The following is a 23244-nucleotide window of genomic DNA, read 5'->3' as shown; positions in this document are numbered from 1 at the left end:
GCCTTGTAAGGCGATGATCAACGATATTTACTTCACCCGTGACTGCTTATAATTTTTTGGCTCAGTGTACAGTATATTATTCTAGATATTAGATATTACAGTATCTGAAGTGACATCTATGCCGACATCTAAAATAAAAATTTACATAAAGAAATATTTGATTTTGACATTACTTGTTTTTTTTTGTAATGTCACTGGCATGAAGCAAAAAACAAAACAAAAAAACAATTGCTAGAGACTAGTGATGTTTGATTCTTGACATTTACATTTTACATTTATTCATTTCGCTGACGCTTTTATCCAAAGCGACTTACAATTGCTACATATGTCAGAGGTCGTACGCCTCTGGAGCAACTTGGGGTTAAGTGTCTTGCTCAGGGACACATTGGTGTCTCACAGTGGATTCGAACCCACAGTGGATTCGAAGTAGCATCCATGCTTTTTGCACAGCCGATGAATAATAATAAATAATAATACCAATAATGTCACTGGCATGAAGCAAAAAAAAAAAAAAAAAAAAACAATGGCTTAGAGACTAGTGATGTTTAATTCTTGAACTAATCATTTTTTTAACCGGTCAAGCAGCTTCACAGAATCGCACTGAATTGAGCTTTATTTTCAGGTTGATGGTGCAAGACACACATCCAAAGTAGCATCCATGCTTTTTGCACAGCACAGAATGAGCCAATGAGCATGACCCGACAGGTTATAGAACCGAAGAACTGTTTCAAAATGAACAAATAAAATAAAACTGACGCAAAAAGAAATGAATAAGCTGATTTCTAGCTTTCAAAGGTTTCCGAGGGTTCTGGTCATGCTAATAGGCTGGAAACGTCTGGGCATGCTTATTGGCTTATTACACCTAGATATTTTCAAAGGTAATGATCCAAAAACATAAACGATTAACTTAATGCTAGTCGACACAAAAAATAAACATGAACTATGAGCTTGACTAGACAATAAACAATGACCTGGCACGTGGAACACAACAGCGTAACATACAGTACTTAAATACTTCAAGACACTGAAACATGGCAAACATGAGGGTTTTAAAAGGGGATCAAAACTCAGTTCCTGAAGGGGAAACAGCCCTGCAGTGTTCTGCTTCAACCCTAATTAAACACCAGTGATGGGTGCTTTCAAAACACGCTTCTTTGTGAAGCTTCAAAACCCTTGCGGATCATTTGTTTCGAACCAATGATTCGGAGCGTGTACTGTATCAAACTGCCAAAGTCACGTGATTTCAGGAGACAAGGCTTTGTTATGTCATAACTGTTTCTTAGTTTCTATGATCTCTGTGAACCCATGAACCAGTATCCATGGCTGCGTCTGAAATCGCATACTCTCTTGAGTAGGTTACTTGAATAAATAATTACTTTGCGAGCACTAAAAAGTATGTTCTACATAGTATGGTTTTGTGTAGTATGAATGTAATCTGGATGTTGTCATTATCACGTGACCTAGCAGCATCAGTTGCGTCGCGTCACTGCCACAAATCCTCTCCCGTGGCATCATGGGATAGTAAAGTGTCCCATTGTATACTTCAGAATGTCATTGGAAGTAGTTGGTGATCGGGGTACTTTTTACCTACTCTTTTACGAGTACTATGAATTCAGATGTGATAAAACTATGTGACAAATAAGTAAGGAAGTATGCGATTTCGGATGCAGCCATTGTGATTTTTGTCAGCTGGCGCAACTTCTCCAGAGCGGCTGCGCGGGCTGTCATGACGACACAGCTGTTTTACGATTGGCCGGATTCATCGCGTGTCAACAATCACATGTTTTTCGTGTTTATTCTGACGCCTTCAGTTCCACTAATGTTCACAAATCAGTGTTTTTATTCAAAGTAAAATCTCTTTTAATGTAATTGTGATGTTATATTGTGTGATGATTATCAAAACATAGACCCTACTTCAGTGGTATTTAAATAGCATAGGCTTATGTTGAAATGTATTCTTGTTCAAACAGACGCTGTATTAAGCAGTACAGCAGCCGAAGTCGGACGCATCTCATGAAAACATGACATGATGAGAAACGAGCATGAAATAAACATCACATGAACAAAGACCGTGATGATGAGGAATTTAAAAAAAAAGTCATGACTTGAAAAAAATGAGGTGAAAAAGTGAAAAATTAAACACAAACCAAAATTTGGACTGACATGAGTTTTTAAATAAAAAACTTAGATAATTATAGTATGAAATGTAAGTATGATAAACACAAAAATATATTTGTTGTTGAAACTGTGAAAACAACAAATGTAACTGGAACATAAGACTATATAAAGACACAAACAGGGGACTTTGCTCCCTCATTTCAGAAGTGCATCTCCACTGTAGTGAAGGCATGAAAAAAAATTCACTTTTTGCCAGTTACAAGCTAAGAAATCACCGTTGTGTTATTTTGGATATTTCCTCTTTTCTTAAATCTCCAAAGCATAAGCTGTTTCTTTGAACATTTGCAAATGAAGTAGCCTAACTGCAGGGCAAAGCCGCAGTACATTTTTCGTTTGGCCGAAGGCATCAACACATCAGAATATTAAGAAGCTTAAGCAAAAAGTTTTGTTATCCAAGCTGGATTATGTGAACTTTGCAATATCATTCTTATAGCTCTGAATGTTTGGTGGTGCTTGCAAAGGCAAGTATTACTATAAATATTGCTCATACTGAGGTAGAGTGATTTGTACAAAACCTTAACCCTAAGTATTACAACTCCTGGACCATCTGTACTATACGCACATGAATCCCAGACAGCAACATTGTGTCGGCCCAGATCCGGGCCACATCTGGTACATGTGGATTCAACGTGCACCAGATTTATTGCTGTTTGGGATGATGCTTCAAATCGCTCGGCTTTTTGAGGAAAGTCATTTGTCATTTGCTATGCTTATTAGATGCTGCTTTCCATATTATAGCATGGTGACAGGAAGTAAATAAAAAAAGCTATGAATATTTGAATGGTCATTTACTTCAGGAAAGGGGTCATAAATCACACACACAGTCGCATTCACAATTTACAGGGTGCATTGCAGACCGACAGGCTAAGTGTTGTTATAAGAATAAATTGCCCCTGTAATATATTAGTTTTGGTTTGATTACTGAAGCATTTTTCTTCAATTGCATCAGCTCTCAGCATTGGGTTAATAAGATTCCCTGCCGACGGTATTGCCTCTGTCTTTCACATGCAATGTAAATCTGTAAATTAAATCGATAAAACAAACTGACAACTTTATTAAGCTCCTTTATGGTGAGAAGTGAATTGAAAGGTGATAGCAGAACATTTAGTGAATTGAACAATAAACTGGGAAACACAAAAATAAATCTCACCTTACTAGGGCCAGCTTGATTGATTTAGACCGTTGTTTATAAGAAATGCTCTCGCTGGAATGCTCTGTATAATCCACATTATAAAATATGATTTCTTATTGTAATTTCTTTACATGCTTTACTCCATTTCTAATGTTGGTCAGGTATTTGCACAGAAAAATCAGACCACTGGTATTACAATCATTGGGAGAAACTGTAACCCCCAAAATGGCGGCTCTACTAAAGAGTAATTTAAGTAAAAAAGCCAATCGTCAAAGTCGCCATCCTGGTCCGGTCCACATTTCACATTGGCTGGGCCAACTTGAAATGTACAGCTTTTTAGCATTATTTGAGGGTACACGCTCAGAAAAAAAGGTACAAAAGCTATCACTGTGGCTGTACCTTTTCAAAAGATACACCTTTGTACCTAAAGAGTGCATATCAGTCCCTCAAAGGTATATAATGGTACCATTAAGGTACTAATATGTACATTATTGGTACCAATATATACCATTATATACCTTATACAGGTCCTTCTCAAAAAATTAGCATATTGTGATAAAGTTCATTATTTTCCACAATGTAATGATACAAATTAAACTTTCATATATTTTAGATTCATTGCACACCAACTGAAATATTTCAGGTCTTTTATTGTTTTAATACTGATGATTTTGGCATACAGCTCATGAAAACCCAAAATTCCTGTCTCAAAAAATTAGCATATCATGAAAAGGGTCTCTAAACAAGCTATTAACCTAATCATCTGAATCAACTAATTAACTCTAAACACCTACAAAAGATTCTTGAGTCTTTTAAAAACTCCCAGCCTGTTTCATTACTCAAAACCACAATCATGCGTAAGACTGGCGACCTGACTGCTGTCCAGAAGGCCATCATTGACACCCTCAAGCAAGAGGGTAAGACAGAAAGAAATTTCTGAACAAATAGGCTGTTCCCAGAGTGCTGTATCAAGGCACCTCAGTGGGAAGTCTGTGGGAAGGAAAAAGTGTGGCAAAAAAACGCTGCCCAACGAGAAGAGGTGACCGGACCCTGAGGAAGATTGTGGAGAAGGACCGATTCCAGATCTTGGGGGACCTGCGGAAGCAGTGGACTGAGTCTGGAGTAGAAACATCCAGAGCCACCGTGCACAGGCGTGTGCAGGAAATGGGCTACAGGTGCCGCATTCCCCAGGTCAAGCCACTTTTGAACCAGAAACAGCGGCAGAAGCGCCTGACCTGGGCTACAGAGAAGCAGCACTGGACTGTTGCTCAGTTTTGCATGTCATTCTGAAATCAAGGTGCCAGAGTCTGGAGGAAGACTGGGGAGAAGGAAATGCCAAAATGCCTGAAGTCCAGTGTCAAGTACCTACAGTCAGTGATGGTCTGGGGTGCCATGTCAACTGCTGGTGTTGGTCCACTGTGTTTTATCAAGGGCAGGGTCAATGCAGCTAGCTATCAGGAGATTTTGGAGCACTTCATGCTTCCATCTGCTGAAAAGCTTTATGGAGATGAAGATTTCATTTTTCAGCACGACCTGCCACCTGCTCACAGTGCCAAAACCACTGGTAAATGGTTTACTGACCATGGTATTACTGTGCTCAATTGGCCTGCCAACTCTCCTGACCTGAACCCCATAGAGAATCTGTGGGATATTGTGAAGAGAAAGTTGAGAGACGCAAGACCCAACACTCTGGATGAGCTTAAGGCCGCTATCGAAGCATCCTGGGCCTCCATAACACCTCAGCAGTGCCACAGGCTGATTGCCTCCATGCCACGCCGCACTGAAGCAGGCATTTCTGCAAAAGGATTCCCGACCAAGTATTGACTATTGGGTGCATAACTGAACATAATTATTTGAAGGTTGACTTTTTTTTTTTGTATTAAAAACACTTCTTTTATTGGTCGGATGAAATATGCTAATTTTTTGAGACAGGAATTTTGGGTTTTCATGAGCTGTATGCCAAAATCATCAGTATTAAAACAATAAAAGACCTTAAATATTTCAGTTGGTGTGCAATGAATCTAAAATATATGAAAGTTTAATTTTTATCATTACATTATGGAAAATAATGAACTTTATCACAATATGCTAATTTTTTGAGAAGGACCTGTATACCTTATATACCAATAAAATTGACAAATGAGCAATAAAATCTTATATTAATGGTATTGTTTGACATTGTTTCTTACACTCTCAGAAAAAAAAGGTACAAAAGCTGTCCCAGTGACATTTTATGTTTTACATTTTATAATGATTTTATAGCTCATTTGAAATACTTTATTAAAATGCGAGTTTAGCAATTAATCGTAACTTCTGAGGCTGAGACTAGGACACCACATACTGGGACTTTCCCCCTAAACATGGGCACCTGGTCACCCTATTATGTGTTAATGTGTATAATTAGGTACCTATTGTTGAATTTCAAAACTGACTACATTAAAGAAAGGCGATGCTGTTCCAAGTTAGTTGACTGTGTCAAAGAGACGTTTCTGTAATGTAAGACGGGGATCTGGTGACAGCAGGATCGAGACATCGAGGAAGTGAAACGTTCCCTTGCGGTTTCAGCTACGGCTCACCTGACAGACTGCTCATAAATCACCCCACCTGTGACAGCTGAGATCTGTCACTTCATCTGTCAAGAGATCTCGTTCATCTGAAACTTAAACATTGCTTCAATGCCCCGAGAATTCAAGAGCTCAGTGGATGATTTCCCTCTCAATCTGTTGTTTTAATCACTAAAAAACTCACAGAACAGCCTAGCTATGTTGCAAAACCTACTGAGTTGGCCTGCTGTCTACAGAGCACACCTTCCTATCATGTTCCTCTGAAACAAACTTCGTTTTGGCCAGACGTAGTTGTAAATGTCGTTAGACCCGTTCATTCTTCGATCGATCTTGAATTATATGAGGACATTTAGGGTCACTTCCCCTCTGAATACCAGGTTGCTAAACACCAAATCCTGTATGAAAGAGGAACAGATGTTAATGAGTGTCTTAAAACTTTTTCAGACCATTTTTTAAGAATATACTACAACTCTAGAGCTTGACTGAGTACAAAGTGTCAAAAGAGGCGCTAGATCTTCAAAAATGTTCTTTATCTACCTTAGTAGGCCAAACTAAATATTAAATGTCCTCTTTTTTAGCATATCTTTGCATGCATCTATATATACATGCAACCCTTTTACCAAAACATAGGGACTGTTTAAAACCATGATTCTTTTGATATTACTTTTCTAGAAAACACAAAGTTAACAATTAAATCATAAATAAAATTGACAAAAATAAAGCCTACAGTATCATATTTGATACATGCATTTCTAAGGCCTAAATTATCAACATGATCAAAACTTTGCTGAACACAATTTACTACTTGCCTTCTGTCTGATTGATAGACATTTAGGCATAAAAATGGCCTTTCAGTATAAATCTACAACCGTCCGCATTCATGTCGTGGCACACGTCTTTTTTCAGTTAAATGCTTTCCAGCTGAATTGAACTGTGTTTGCATCATTGAATCATTATTCCTGCTTATCACTGCTTTGAAAGAATCTGTATTGCATAAAGCGCTATATAAATAAATATGACTAGATATGTAACAGCCTTTCATGTCTGCTGTCTCTTCCCTTGCTGTTTTTAGAAAGCATTAGTTCAAAACAATTTCTACTCGCACAAAAGGGAACTTGCATGAATAATCCAAATGCTGTTTGAGTTTGTGGCCTAATTCCACGTCTTTCTTGAATTCTTAATTCACACAGTGAAAGCCATGCAGAAGTTCTGTAGACGGCGACATCTACAAGCTTCTAAAATAGCACTACAATGGCTGTAGGAATCATTTATTTATTTAGCTCATAATTTTGTAAGTCAAATTTTACAACTGAAGACACAGACCGTTCGTCTTCACAATGCATAATCACAAATTTACTGACTTTAGATTTTAGATTCTGGATAATAAGATTTAGCAGAATTCAAACTGGCAATGTGAAAGTTGACTTTTAAAGGGAAAATGGAAACATAATTTACCAGCAGCCAATATAACACACACACACACACACACACACACACACACACACACACACACACACACACACACACACACACACACACACACACACACACACACACACACACACACACACACACACACACACACACACACACACACACACACTCTTGTACACCTATCTTTATGAGGACATTCATTGACACAATGCAATCTCTAGCCGCTTACCCTAACCTTACTCATCACTACTAAGTGCTTAACCCGAACCCTTACCCTAAACCTACCCTTAACCTAATTATAACCTTATCCCTAAAACCAAGTCTTGACCCTCAAACAACCCTTTAAATGGGTCTCAGAAAGTGCACACACACACTTTATATCCAGGTATGAAGCAAAATACACTGTCAAATCTAACATTGTTCTTACTAAAAATGTTTTAGTTAACTTTACTTAATCTCCAATAATGTGTTTAACTTACTTAAAACAATTTAGTAATCTGTGCTGTTTGCATGCTATGCCTTCATTACTCAGAAAACCCTAGTAAACATTACTTGACTGGTTTGAGTACCATTTTCCAAAGCAAAAAATAAATAAATAAATAAATAAAATAATTTTCCATCAATATCTGAAAAGTAAGAGACTTAAAAAACAAACCCAACAACTTTAATTTACTGGTGAATAAAGCTTAGCGAACATGTTTTTTTGTGACCTTCAGAATCACTCAGCATGTTTTTGCCTTAAAATCCTTTAATTGATGAATAAAATAGCATATTTACTGCATTTGAGACATATGAGCATGAATCCTGAAGACAAACTGGATACATTAGGGAAAACAATTTGCCTTAAGCGAAACAGATATTATATTTACATGTTCTAGTTCCATATAAACATTTTTTTCCCCCAGTTTTCCTTTTATGTATGAGGCAGGTTTATGTATGCCGTGCCTCTGAGAAGACGAGAGCTTAAGACTGAAAGTGCTAACTTCAAAACAAACCGATCATGCGTGTGAATTGCACAACCTTGTCGTGCCATGTCAGCTATCTAGGAGAGGCCACCAAGCATCAATGTCAAGCATTTAATATTTATGGCAGGAAAATCTGCCAGTTTTCCATGGTTATGAGCGAGCAGCAGGCTGAGGAAAACTGTCTCTAGGGCCCTGCTGTTCCCACAGACACTTCAACACTGATTCTCACAAAACAGCTGCGACAGAGAACCAAGGAAGTGTGTTTACCCAATACATTCGAGATTAGAGATGCTAAGTGTCATGGGGTAAAACTTCAAAATAATTCATTTAAAACCTTTGCATTGTTGCCTGTGTGGAACACAAAAGTAAATGTTTTGCAGAATGTAGAATGAAATGTAAATGTGATTCACACTTCGAAGCTAAAAAAAACCCGAAACATGCACTCCTAAAGTCCCCCTTTAGTCCATTATTGTATCCCTTAAAACTCATCTTTAATCACTAAAATGACATATTAAAAAAAAAAATCCTTGAAAAAAAAATCGTCATTCCTCAAAATATCTTGAATGTAGCTCTACAACCTCGCCTCATTTAGTATATACGGTTCTATGAATATGCAAATGAGCCCCGCCTCCACTCACTCACTCAGCTCAGAGATCCTGATTGGTTACAAGGTGGTTTGTGACGCCAGAAACACCAGTGATTTCAAACTGCATTTTTGAGATTGTCTTTCAATCATATACTATTATTTAGTACTAAAAAAAATTAAAGGATGGTGCCATTTTTTTTGTCATTTTTGGTAGAACTATTCCAAAAAATATTTTTGGGTTAATGTAACATTCTTTGCACTAGACTCTGCTATGCAGGATTTTTTTTTTTTTTTACTATATGTAACATGAAGAGCTTTTGAATAAAAGCTTTTGATATCTCTGCTCTTCAGAAAGAGGTAATTATAATAGCTTTTTTCAATTTCTATGCAAAACATTGCAGCAACCTTGATTTGGAGTTTTACAGTAAATGCTAAAGAAAGCACTTTCCTACAATCGCAGAGACCATAGCAACATAATTGGTTTTCTGAGCGGTGACACTATGTTTTTGCTGAAGGAGCCTCTCTCAGCTCTTTATTTCTGTGGTTGTGCTTGAAGAAACCAACAAAAGAATCATGTTTACCTTGAACATTGTCTTTCGTGAATCTTTGCTGGGTGGAAACAAGATTGCATGAGCGTCTGACATTCTCTAAAGAAGTCCTCTGTAATTGCCAGCTCTGCGGTTTGATTATTATGGTTGCAGCCCATGGGGGGTGTGTGTGTGTGTGTGTGTGTGTGTGTGTGTGTGTGTGTGTGTGTGTGTGTGTGTGTGTGTGTGTATGTGTGTGTGTGTGTGTGTGTGTGTGTGGGTGTGTGTGTGTGTGTGTGTGTGTGTGTGTTTGTGTGTGTGTGTGTGTGTGTGTGTGTGTGTGTGTGTGTGTGTGTGTGTGTGTGTGTGTGTGTGTGGGTGTGTGTGTGCGTGTATGTGTGCGTTTCTCCTTCTTGAAACATAATTAGAATTTCTTTGCAGTTACTGTAATGTTTTTTTTTTTTCACAGTTTGTTGCTTTAGTACAGACATCTCTGCGCTGTATGATTGTGGCTGTGAATAGTAATTGGGATTTTGGAGGTTGTTAAAGCTTAAAGGAACATTCACACCGACAGTAATTGAATCCCTGCTCTGTTGGTTACTACTGTTGTTAGTTGTCTGCTGCATTACACTGTATCGGGTGGTGGGTCACTTCATTCAGCTTCATTGTCTGCACTTCCATTGGTCATCATAGTGTTGCTGCCTGGATGAAATTATGTAAGGATTTCTTTTTGGATTTCAGAGACAAAAATGAGTGGTTGGGTGTTGTCACCACTAGGAAAGACAAAGGCCACGTTCACGCAGCCCCAGACAGCAACATAGGCCCAGATCCAGCCCACATCTGGTACATGTGGATTTCATGCGCACCAGATGTGGGCCGGATCTGGGCCGGCACTATATTGCTGTCTGGGGCAGCAGAAAACAGTTGTAAGTCCTGTATTTGAGGCAATAAAGGGGACCTATTATGCAAAATTCACCTTTGGATGCGCTGCGTCAAAGTCGTGTTCTGTCTGAGTAGTTACTACATTTGATTTTGAATTTACTTCGAAACCGTTAAAAAAAGTATGTTCTACATAGTATTAATGTGGGAGGTATTAATGAAATTTTGTTACTGCCATTTTTTTACCGTCACGTGACTTACATTGTCAATTGTGTCGCTTCACTACCATTCATAAATCCTCTCACTTGGCCTCAAGGGATTGTAACGTGTCCATTGAATGTGCAGTATGTATATCAGCATATTATGATGATTTCTGAAGGATCATGTGACACTGAAGACTGGAGTAATGATGCTGAAATTTCAGCTTTGCATAACAGGAATAAATCACATTTTACAGTATATTCAAATAGAAAACAATTATTTTAAATTGTAATAATATTTCACAATATTACTGTTTTACTGTATTTTTATATCAAATAAGTACAGCCTTGGTGAGCAGAAGAGACTTCTTTCAAAACCCATAAAAAAGTATTTACAGTCATGGCCAGAATTAATGGCACCCCTGGTAAATATGATCAAAACTGGTTGTAAAAAATAAATCTGCATGGTTTATCCTTTTGATCTTCCATTCAAAAAATTAGCAAAATTCTAACCTTTCATTGAAGTAAAATAATTGAAAGTGGGGGGGGAAATCACATTATTAAATAAATGTTTTTCTCCAAAACATGTTGGCTACAATTATTGGCACCCCTATAATTTTTTTTACGATCAAAATATGTCTGAAGTATATTCCCATTAATATTTACATTTTCTAGCACACCAGGGTGACTAGGAACATGACATTGTCCAGCCATGACTTCTTGTTTCACAGGAGTTTAAATATGAGGAAACACAAATGCCAAATCCCCGTAAACATTCATCACAATGAGTAAAACCAAAGAATATAGTTCTGATGTGCATTAAAAGATTGTTGAGCATCACAAAATAGAAAGTGGCTGTAAGAAAATAGATAAAGAATTGAAAATCCCAATTTTGACCATCAGGGCAATAATTAAGAAGTTCCAATCAACTCAGGATGTTATGAATCTGCCAGGAAGAGGACGTGTGTCTATATTGCCGTAATGCACAGTGAGGAGGAGAGTTTGAGTGGCCGACAACTCTTCAAGGATCACAGATGGAGAATTGAAGAGATTAGTTGAGTCTTGGGGTCAGAAAGCCTAAAAAAAAAAACTAAAAAAAAACCTACATCACCTCATGTTGTTTGGGAGGGTTTCAAGAAAAATCTTCCTCGCTCATCCAAAAACAAACTATAAAAAAACAAAACAAATTCAGTTGTCAGACACGACTGGAACTTCAAACGGCACAGGGTTCTGTGGTCAGATGAAACTAAAAAAAGAGCTTTTTGGCAGCGAACACGCTAGATGGGTTTGGTGCACACAAGGATAAAGAGTACCCCATGTGTACAATTTAATATACCGCTGAATCTTTAATGTTGTGGGCATATTTTTCTGCTGGAGGTCCTGGACTTCTTGTTCAGATATATGGCATCGTGGATTCTATCAAATATCAACAGATAAAAAATCAAAACCTGACGCCTTCTGCTAGAAATCTTATAATGGGCCGTGGTTGGATCTTCCAACAGGACAACGATCCAAAACAAACATCAAAATCAACAAAAAATGTGTTACGCTGCACAAAATGAAGCTTCTGCCATGACTGTCCCAGTCCCTGACCTGATGAGTGGCGTGAACTGAAGAGAAGAAGCACCAACATGGATCTGGGAATCTGAAGGATCTGGAGAGATTCTGTATGGAGGAATGGTCTCTGATCTCTAGTCAGTTGTTCTCCAAACTCATCAGGCATTATAGGAGAAAACTCAGAGCTGTCATCTTGTCTAAAGGAGATTGCAAAAAGTATTTAATAAAAGGGTGCCAATATTTGTGGCCAACGTGTTTTGGAGAAAAACATTTATTTCATAATGTGATTTCCCCCCACTTTCAATTCATTTACTTCAATGAAAGGTTCGAATTTTGCTAATTTTTTGAAAGAAAGATCAAAAGGATAAAAGATGCAGATTTATTTTTTACAGCCAGTTTTGATCATATTTAACAGGGGTGCCATTAATTCTGACCATGACTGTATTATTAGAAACTTTTCGACCAGTAGTCTATAAATCACACAACAATCAAAGGAAAAATTATATATTTAGAAACTAACAACTAACAAAACTGTGTGTGAGGGTAATTTTGTTGATCAGGACGGCCGTGTGTGTGGTTTCCCAGAGGGTTATTTCGTTGATAAGGATGGCCGTGTGTGTGGTTGTCCAGAGGGTAATTTTGTTGATCAGGACGGTCGTGTGTGTGGTTTCCCAGAGGGTTATTTCGTTGATCAGGACGGCCTTGTGTGTGGTTGTCCAGAGGGTTATTTCGTTGATCAGGACGGTCGTGTCTGTGGTTGTCCAGAGGGTTATTTCGTTGATCAGGACGGCTGTGTGTGTGGTTGTCCAGAGGGTTATTTTGTTGAACAGGACGGTCTTGTGTGTGGTTCTCCAGAGGGTTATTTCGTTGATCAGGACGGTCGTGTGTGTGGTTGTCCAGAGGGTTATTTTGTTGAACAGGACGGTCGTGTGTGTGGTTGTCCAGAGGGTTATTTCGTTGATCAGGACGGTCGTGTGTGTGGTTTCCCAGAGGGTTATTTCGTTGATCAGGACGGCCTTGTGTGTGGTTGTCCAGAGGGTTATTTCGTTGATCAGGACGGTCGTGTCTGTGGTTGTCCAGAGGGTTATTTCGTTGATCAGGACGGTCGTGTGTGTGGTTGTCCAGAGGGTTATTTCGTTGAACAGGACGGCTGTGTGTGTGGTTGTCCAGAGGGTTATTTCGTTGAACAGGGCGGCTGTGTGTGTGGTTGTCCAGAGGGTTATTTCGTTGATCAGGACGGTCGTGTCTGTGGTTTTCCAGAGGGTTATTTCGTTGATCAGGACGGTCGTGTGTGTGGTTGTCCAGAGGGTTATTTCGTTGATCAGGACGGCCGTGTGTGTGGTTGTCCAGAGGGTTATTTCGTTGAACAGGACGGCTGTGTGTGTGGTTGTCCAGATGGTTATTTTGTTGATCAGGACGGCCGTGTGTGTGGTTGTCCAGAGGGTTATTTCGTTGATCAGGACGGCCGTGTGTGTGGTTCTCCAGAGGGTTATTTCGTTGATCAGGACGGCTGTGTGTGTGGTTGTCCAGAGGGTTATTTCGTTGATCAGGACGAGAGTGTGTGTGGTTGTCCAGAGGGTTATTTCGTTGATCAGGACGGTCGTGTGTGTGGTTGTCCAGAGGGTTATTTCGTTGATCAGGACGGCCGTGTGTGTGGTTGTCCAGAGGGTTATTTCGTTGATCAGGACGGCCGTGTGTGTGGTTGTCCAGAGGGTTATTTCGTTGATCAGGACGGTCGTGTGTGTGGTTGTCCAGAGGGTAATTTTGTTGATCAGGACGGCCGTGTGTGTGGTTCTCCAGAGGGTTATTTCGTTAATTAGGACGGCCGTGTGTGTGGTTCTCCAGAGGGTTATTTCGTTGATCAGGACGGCCGTGTGTGTGGTTTTCCAGAGGGTTATTTCGCTGATCAGGACGGCAGTGTGTGTGGTTCTCCAGAGGGTTATTTCGTTGATCAGGACGGTCGTGTGTGTGGTTTCCCAGAGGGTTATTTCGTTGATCAGGACGGCCTTGTGTGTGGTTGTCCAGAGGGTTATTTCGTTGATCAGGACGGTCGTGTCTGTGGTTGTCCAGAGGGTTATTTCGTTGATCAGGACGGTCGTGTGTGTGGTTGTCCAGAGGGTTATTTCGTTGATCAGGACGGCCGTGTGTGTGGTTGTCCAGAGGGTTATTTCGTTGAACAGGACGGCTGTGTGTGTGGTTGTCCAGATGGTTATTTTGTTGATCAGGACGGCCGTGTGTGTGGTTGTCAAGAGGGTTATTTCGTTGAACAGGACGGCTGTGTCTGTGGTTGTCCAGAGGGTTATTTCGTTGATCAGGACGGTCGTGTGTGTGGTTGTCCAGAGGGTTATTTCGTTGATCAGGACGGCTGTGTGTGTGGTTGTCCAGAGGGTTATTTCGTTGATCAGGACGGTCGTGTGTGTGGTTGTCCAGAGGGTTATTTCATTGATCAGGACGGTCGTGTGTGTGGTTGTCCAGAGGGTAATTTTGTTGATCAGGACGGCCGTGTGTGTGGTTCTCCAGAGGGTTATTTCGTTAATTAGGACGGCCGTGTGTGTGGTTCTCCAGAGGGTTATTTCGTTGATCAGGACGGCCGTGTGTGTGGTTTTCCAGAGGGTTATTTCGCTGATCAGGACGGCCGTGTGTGTGGTTCTCCAGAGGGTTATTTCGTTGATCAGGCCGGCCGTTTGTGTGGTTCTCCAGAGGGTTATTTCGTTGATCAGGACGGCCGTGTGTGTGGTTGTCAAGAGGGTTATTTCGTTGATAAGGACGGCCGTGTGTGTGGTTCTCCAGAGGGTTATTTCGTTGATCAGGACGGCCGTGTGTGTGGTTGTCTAGAGGGTTATTTCGTTGAACAGGACGGCTGTGTGTGTGGTTGTCCTGAGCGTTATTTTGTTGATCAGGACGGCCGTGTGTGTGGTTCTCCAGAGGGTTATTTCGTTGATCAGGACGGCCGTGTGTGTGGTTGTCCAGAGGGTTATTTCGTTGAACAGGACGGCTGTGTGTGTGGTTGTCCAGAGCGTTATTTTGTTGATCAGGACGGCCGTGTGTGTGGTTGTCCAGAGGGTTATTTCGTTGATCAGGACGGTCGTGTGTGTGGTTGTCCAGAGGGTTATTTTGTTGAACAGGACGGTCGTGTGTGTGGTTGTCCAGAGGGTTATTTCGTTGATTAGGACGGTCGTGTGTGTGGTTGTCCAGAGGGTTATTTCGTTGATCAGGACGGTCGTGTGTGTGGTTGTCCAGAGGGTTATTTTGTTGAACAGGACGGTCGTGTGTGTGGTTGTCCAGAGGGTTATTTCGTTGATCAGGACGGTCGTGTGTGTGGTTTCCCAGAGGGTTATTTCGTTGATCAGGACGGCCTTGTGTGTGGTTGTCCAGAGGGTTATTTCGTTGATCAGGACGGTCGTGTCTGTGGTTGTCCAGAGGGTTATTTCGTTGATCAGGACGGTCGTGTGTGTGGTTGTCCAGAGGGTTATTTCGTTGAACAGGACGGCTGTGTGTGTGGTTGTCCAGAGGGTTATTTCGTTGAACAGGGCGGCTGTGTGTGTGGTTGTCCAGAGGGTTATTTCGTTGATCAGGACGGTCGTGTCTGTGGTTTTCCAGAGGGTTATTTCGTTGATCAGGACGGTCGTGTGTGTGGTTGTCCAGAGGGTTATTTCGTTGATCAGGACGGCCGTGTGTGTGGTTGTCCAGAGGGTTATTTCGTTGAACAGGACGGCTGTGTGTGTGGTTGTCCAGATGGTTATTTTGTTGATCAGGACGGCCGTGTGTGTGGTTGTCCAGAGGGTTATTTCGTTGATCAGGGCGGCCGTGTGTGTGGTTCTCCAGAGGGTTATTTCGTTGATCAGGACGGCTGTGTGTGTGGTTGTCCAGAGGGTTATTTCGTTGATCAGGACGAAAGTGTGTGTGGTTGTCCAGAGGGTTATTTCGTTGATCAGGACGAGAGTGTGTGTGGTTGTCCAGAGGGTTATTTCGTTGATCAGGACGGCCGTGTGTGTGGTTGTCCAGAGGGTTATTTCGTTGATCAGGACGGCCGTGTGTGTGGTTGTCCAGAGGGTTATTTCGTTGATCAGGACGGTCGTGTGTGTGGTTGTCCAGAGGGTTATTTCGTTGATCAGGACGGTCGTGTGTGTGGTTGTCCAGAGGGTAATTTTGTTGATCAGGACGGTCGTGTGTGTGGTTGTCCAGAGGGTAATTTCGTTAATTAGGACGGCCGTGTGTGTGGTTCTCCAGAGGGTTATTTCGTTGATCAGGACGGCCGTGTGTGTGGTTTTCCAGAGGGTTATTTCGCTGATCAGGACGGCCGTGTGTGTGGTTGTCCAGAGGGTTATTTCGTTGATCAGGACGGCCGTGTGTGTGGTTTTCCAGAGGGTTATTTCGCTGATCAGGACGGTCGTGTGTGTGGTTCTCCAGAGGGTTATTTCGTTGATCAGGACGGTCGTGTGTGTGGTTTCCCAGAGGGTTATTTCGTTGATCAGGACGGCCTTGTGTGTGGTTGTCAAGAGGGTTATTTCGTTGATAAGGACGGCCGTGTGTGTGGTTCTCCAGAGGGTTATTTCGTTGATCAGGACGGCCGTGTGTGTGGTTGTCTAGAGGGTTATTTCGTTGAACAGGACGGCTGTGTGAGTGGTTGTCCTGAGCGTTATTTTGTTGATCAGGACGGCCGTGTGTGTGGTTCTCCAGAGGGTTATTTCGTTGATCAGGACGGCCGTGTGTGTGGTTGTCCAGAGGGTTATTTCGTTGAACAGGACGGCTGTGTGTGTGGTTGTCCAGAGCGTTATTTTGTTGATCAGGACGGCCGTGTGTGTGGTTGTCCAGAGGGTTATTTCGTTGATCAGGACGGTCGTGTGTGTGGTTGTCCAGAGGGTTATTTCGTTGATCAGGACGGCCGTGTGTGTGGTTGTCCAGAGGGTTATTTCGTTGATCAGGACGGCTGTGTGTGTGGTTGTCCAGAGGGTTATTTCGTTGATCAGGACAGCTGTGTGTGTGGTTGTCCAGAGGGTTATTTCGTTGATCAGGACAGCTGTGTGTGTGGTTGTCCAGAGGGTTATTTCGTTGATCAGGACGGTCGTGTGTGTGGTTGTCCAGAGGGTTATTTCGTTGATCAGGACGGCCGTGTGTGTGGTTGTCAAGAGGGTTATTTCGTTGAACAGGACGGCTGTGTGTGTGGTTGTCCAGAGGGTTATTTCGTTGATCAGGATGGCCGTGTGTGTGGTTGTCCAGAGGGTTATTTCGTTGATCAGGACGGTCGTGTGTGTGGTTGTCCAGAGGGTTATTTCGTTGATCAGGACGGTCGTGTGTGTGGTTGTCCAGAGGGTTATTTCGTTGATCAGGACGGCCGTGTGTGTGGTTGTCCAGAGGGTTATTTCGTTGATCAGGACGGCCGTGTGTGTGGTTCTCCAGAGGGTTATTTCGTTGAACAGGACGGTCGTGTGTGTGGTTGTCCAGAGGGTTATTTCGTTGATCAGGACGGCCGTGTGTGTGGTTGTCCAGAGGGTTATTTCGTTGAACAGGACGGTCGTGTGTGTGGTTGTCCAGAGGGTTATTTCGTTGATCAGGACGGTCGTGTGTGGTTGTCCTGAGGGTTATTTCGTTGATCAGGACGGCCGTGTGTGTGGTTCTCCAGAGGGTTATTTCGTTGATCAGGACGGTCGTGTGTGTGGTTGTCCAGAGGGTTATTTCGTTGATCAGGACGATCGTGTGTGTGGTTGTCCAGAGGGTTATTTCGTTGATCAGGACGGCCGTGTGTGTGGTTGTCCAGAGGGTTATTTCGTTGATCAGGACGGTCGTGTGTGTGGTTGTCCAGAGGGTTATTTCGTTGATCAGGACGGCCGTGTGTGTGGTTGTCCAGAGGGTTATTTCGTTGATCAGGACGGTCGTGTGTGTGGTTGTCCAGAGGGTTATTTCGTTGATCAGGAAGGCCGTGTGTGTGGCTGTCCAGAGGGTTATTTCGTTGATCAGGATGGCCGTGTGTGTGGTTGTCCAGAGGGTTATTTCGTTGATCAGGACGGTCGTGTGTGTGGTTCTCCAGAGGGTTATTTCGTTGATCAGGACGGCCGTGTGTGTGGTTGTCCAGAGGGTTATTTCGTTGATCAGGACGGTCGTGTGTGTGGTTGTCCAGAGGGTTATTTCGTTGATCAGGACGGCCATGTGTGTGGTTGTCCAGAGGGTTATTTCTGTGCTGGTGTAAGCTGAGCGTTCTGCATTGCCTGAAAGGACACGCAGGTTGCCTGAGCTCCTCACATCAAAGCCAACAAACACTGTTTGAAATTCAGTGAAAGTGCAGTTAATAATGCAGGAGAGGATGTGCCCAGGGAAAACATGTTTGGCGATGCCTCCTTGATCGCTCAGTTGTTTAACTGCACCCCATTTTCACCATATTTCAGATTTTGACTCCAGGGCCATCCAGTTTGGTTTGGGTTTGGTGGAATATCAAAAAAATAATCATCAAAGATCATAAAGCAAACGGATACTTTTTTCACATGATACTGCCAAAAATGCATGCGTTACCGCACTGGTGTTTTTGATTTTATCCAAGCAGAATCAAACCAGTCTAACCAGCAGGCTTAAGATTTTAAATAGGCTGAAAAGTTCCTGGAAATTCAACAATGGGATGTTTGTTTCGGTTCAAATCTATATCGCTAGCTAATGTTTTTGTTCTCCTCCTTTGTTTTTAATGATACTTTTGGATTTGGGTTTAGTATTTCTATTATTCTTAGTCCATTGTCAGCTATCATAAACAGCATTTTCAATTACTTTTTAAGCTCTAATACTCTTTATCTCATTATCATATAACTTCTAATACTTGGTTACATGCCCCTCTCAACTTTTGTTTTGGAGGAAAAAATATGTGGGATTTTTTCCTAATTGTCTTTAAAAAACTACAACAATAACAACAACATAAAATATTTAACATACTTAAATGTGATATGTCAAAGGCAGGAGACATGGAAATTACAAATTCCTTTCAAAAGATATCAGACACTAGTAAATATGTTGATTTGAATTATATTAGGGCTGTCAAGCGATTACATTTTTTAATGACGTGCCAATTAATTAATCTAATTAATCACAATTTACTTTTAATTTTACATCAGATTTGGCTGAGAAATTACTCTCAAAAGATCATTTGGAGTCATTATTGTGTTTAATGAGAAAACCATCAAATAGACATTACAATATAGCTTTAGAAATAAATATTTGATTCAACATACAACTTATTGCACATAAACTTTTAGGCTACAACGGCCATGATTTCCTTTCAGAAGCTGCATCTGAATTGGTATTTAGACATATTTACAGAGCAAAACAGGGTGGCTACTAACATTCTTCAAAGTATCTTCTTTTATGTTCTGCAAAAGAAAGAAAGTCATACAAGTTTGAAACTACACAAGGGTGAATAAATGTAAATAAACTGAATTATCCCCAAAGTATGAAATTATTTTTTTTAATGAAGTGATACTCTAAATAAGAAACTAAAACTGCCAATAGGTGGTGGTAAATGTCTAAATGAGTAAGTCATTAAGTCATTCGTTCATTCGATTCGTTCAAATGGATGATTCATTCATGAATGAAGTAAACGGTTCTCTTCATGAATGAGCCATTGAATCATTGGTTCACCCGATCGATTTGCTCAAAACACGGATCATTTAGAAACGAAACACCGTTGTGTGTTGCTCAGAGAGGCACAACAGTTCTGCTCTGGCTTTACAGGTATTGTTTTTGTTAGCAAAATTGAACAAAATAGACAATCTCGTGTCTAAAATACACCGCAATATTAACTTATTTATTGAACTGTTGTATAAAATCGATATCACATTTGCACATGCTATTCTGGTCGAAAACCACACTTGTGTGATATTGCTTAACTATATCATATGCTATTAATATGAGACAAAGACTCATACAGGGGCATTTTTGCCCTGATATGTTGAATTTTAGGGGGCATTGTAACTGCACTCTATAGGCTCCATCATGCAGTGAGTTGTTGCCCTGCATCATACTCATCTCTCACAGATATTATTCAGTTGTTTTTTATCCTAGTTTCTTTTTCATGGACTTTTAGTTTGTATTCATTAGTTTCCTGGTCTCCTTTGTCTAGTTTCCTGCCACTTATTTGTTGTCATAGAGATTCATTTATTCAGCAGATGTGTTCATCATTATTTGCTGTGTATTCAAGTTGCAGTCTTTTCAGTATTCATTTGCCCGGTCACATTTACATGTAGAGGTTATTTTAGTTTGCCTGCCTTGTTTTGTGTATTCTAGTGTGCATTATTAAAGCCTTTATGAACCTGACCTTCCTCTGCCTGTTCTACAATGGATATTGCAGCGCAGTTTTCCACTCTGGCCCGGAGTGGCCCGAACATTATGGATTTTGCACTGCAGTTTTACGATAACATAATTATGATGAAATATGACTGGTGACTTTTGAGATTCCCCCAAGCCACATTGTAGTTTTAGTTTTGTAGTTAACCTTCTCTTCATTTATTTCAGCGGGCTTGTAACTGATAGTGGTGGGCAGATCGATGCTTCGTGGAAAACTAAAACAGTTGAAGCAAATTGTGTCATATTATTTTATTATTAATATTTAATAATATTTATTGTCATAACAATCCGACACCCGTTTCCACGGCGACCCCTAGTGGTCAGAACAGTGTAAATTCAACAAAAACCTGACCAAACATGCATAAAAACACCTTTTACAAATCTATTGCACATTTTTTTATTAAAAGTAAAATCTTTTAAATGCATTTATCTAATCATCTAATAAGATTATCAAGTGTGTATATATGTTATTTGATCAATTGTCAGGGTTTGTTGTGTTTGTTTTATGAATAGCTCTGGCCAATAAGACTAACTACCATTATTCATTTTAATTATACTAATGTCTAATAAAAACGTCTACAAGTGTATAAAACTGATCAGAGATCAGATAAAACCCACAGACACTTGTTCATTGGTTCTCAATGACTCCTCATGATTCATCGGTTGACAGAGATCATCGCCCCCGGCGGTGAATCATTGAAATTTCGAAGTGTTTCGAAACAGTTATGACTTAATGAAGTCTAATTTTCTGAAATCACAGGATTCTGGCTTTTTTTATTTAGTTACTTTTATTTTTATTTCAACAGAGGCAAGGATCCGGAGCAGCTGGTGGCAACAGCAAAACCTCTGGGGCACAAGGTACTGTGAAAATATTCCACACGAAACCAAACACATCATAGATATTTAATCATTTTTTGGCAGCTCTTACAGTGAAAACAAACAGTATATTTCCCAGGAATTCTTTGTCTTGGAAGAGAAGAGATTCATCATGTTGTTGAGTTTGCCCCAAACAACCTTTAAGCATACAGAAAAGCCCAGCATCCCATCTAAAATCTTCAGGCATAAGCATTCCCTGACACGCCCCACCAAACAATAATGTCCTGCGCTCTGCTCAGTGAAGGAAGAAAGAGTCTGGTAAGCATTTCAAAATGTGTGCCTGTGTGTGAAAAAAAAGGCTGAAGAAGGAGGCAAAAAAAGAAAAGCATTCAAGCAATGAACAGGGTCCCCAGCGTTTTAGCTGAACGCTCTTATGGAAAGGGCAACTAAATGAATCTGAACCAACAAATTGGCCCATACGTCTTAAATCAGACTTAAAAGACTTGAGGCTTTTTCTGTTGTTGGTTTTCTACCTGATGAAGTAATGCTCTTGAGGACGCTGAAGCCCCGGGGAGAGCTGGGTACAGAGCTTATTGGGCAAGACATAAGAACTGCATCTCAAAGGAAGCTGGTTTCACTGAAGCTTGAATCTTCACGGAATTGCACGGCCTTATTTGCAGATGATTCTTTAGACATGAGAACATAATAGTGTAATGCTTGCACCTCCAACTCTCTTACTCAAGTATCAGGAATGATTTTATACTACATACAGTACACATTATAGTCAATTCGAAAGCTTCGGCCCTGTAGTGGCTCAGATCCGGACTGAAGACATGGACCACCAATAGCCCAAGTCTCAGCCATTTAATAACTATAACAGGGCCTGAACTGGTTTTAATAGTGGCACTGATTGTCAGCCATTAATAAAGCATATCAACACCACCTTTTAACCAGACCCTCATCCATTTAATAACCCACAACTAGCCCTACACTGAGACAGAATAGCTTTTATTCTTGGTACCAATTAAATAAACCAAAACAGAGCCACACCCGAGCCTTATCTAGCCCAGTCCCAAAACTTCTTATATACTTCTTTATATTTTTAACAGTACTTGTCATTATTTGTTTAGTTAAATATTGTTGTAATATTGTAAGTAAACACAATCATTTCAATAAACTACATTCAACTACATACAACTTATTATTACAATCTATTAGACAAATGTACCAGACAGACAGTGTAATCACAATATATATTTTTTTATTGCAGAAAATGTCAAAAAGCTGTAGCAAAGTAGTTCAAACGATGGCGTGTAGCATCTGATGTCCTCTATGCTGGTATACAGTAGTTTTGCGTCATTCAAACGCACCTTACCTGAAACACAGCATCAATGAGCATGGTGTAAATGGAAATGCGTCTCCTTCATCTACTTGTGATCAAATCAACTGAAACGCATCTTAATACCAGGTGGAATCGTTTGAGTTCAGCAAAACGCAGAACCATGTTTTTTTTTTTTTTTTTTGCAATTATATAGTCCGAATTGTGAGATATAATATCCGATATAAACATTGATTTGTGTAAACAGAGAAAGGAACATGGTGAGAAAACCACTCATGTATTGACAGAAATATGAGGCCTGCTCTCTCTAGAGGTATATTTAAAGGATCTTGCTGTGCTTAATGTGTATGTCAAGGTTTTCCTCCTCCCTTGCTTGAATTGCTATTGAATTTGCCAACAGTCTAATGCGCTGTTTCATCTCAAAGGTATTCACTACTGAGCTGTAATTTCTTACTACTTTCATGAATAGGGCTTGAAAGTCTTTTAAAACCTTGCTGTACAACTTTTTTTTAAGCATTTAAAAAGCATTTACTTTATATGAGGTTCACCGTTTTCAAAAACCAACATCCAGAGTTTAATCCTTATCTTGAATTGCCTACACTTTAAACCCCTAATTTATGTTCTAGATAACAATAAATAAACATTAAATAAATATAAAATCCAATTACATTAATATATTATGGAAATCCTAGAGTAATAAAATAATGGTTGCAATAGAAATGATACCAATATACCTTAAATTAGG

The 23244-nt window shown here is 40.5% G+C and overlaps 1 protein-coding gene across 1 annotated transcript in view; it reads left to right on the top strand.

Moving 5' to 3' along the window:
- pcp4b (Purkinje cell protein 4b) overlaps positions 1-23244 on the top strand; it is a 34518-nt gene that overhangs the window by 5646 nt on the left and 5628 nt on the right. Inside the window, exon 2 of the mRNA XM_077207344.1 lies at positions 21151-21202. Within this exon, the coding sequence (XP_077063459.1) occupies positions 21151-21202 (52 nt within the window). The remainder of the gene's footprint in view (positions 1-21150; positions 21203-23244) is intronic.

Source organism: Siphateles boraxobius, unplaced genomic scaffold (genome assembly GCF_051911475.1).
Source record: "Siphateles boraxobius isolate OS27281-9 unplaced genomic scaffold, OSU_SipBor_1 6, whole genome shotgun sequence".
Classification (NCBI taxonomy): Eukaryota; Metazoa; Chordata; class Actinopteri; order Cypriniformes; family Leuciscidae; genus Siphateles; species Siphateles boraxobius.
This window is presented reverse-complemented; position numbering and strand designations above follow the sequence as displayed.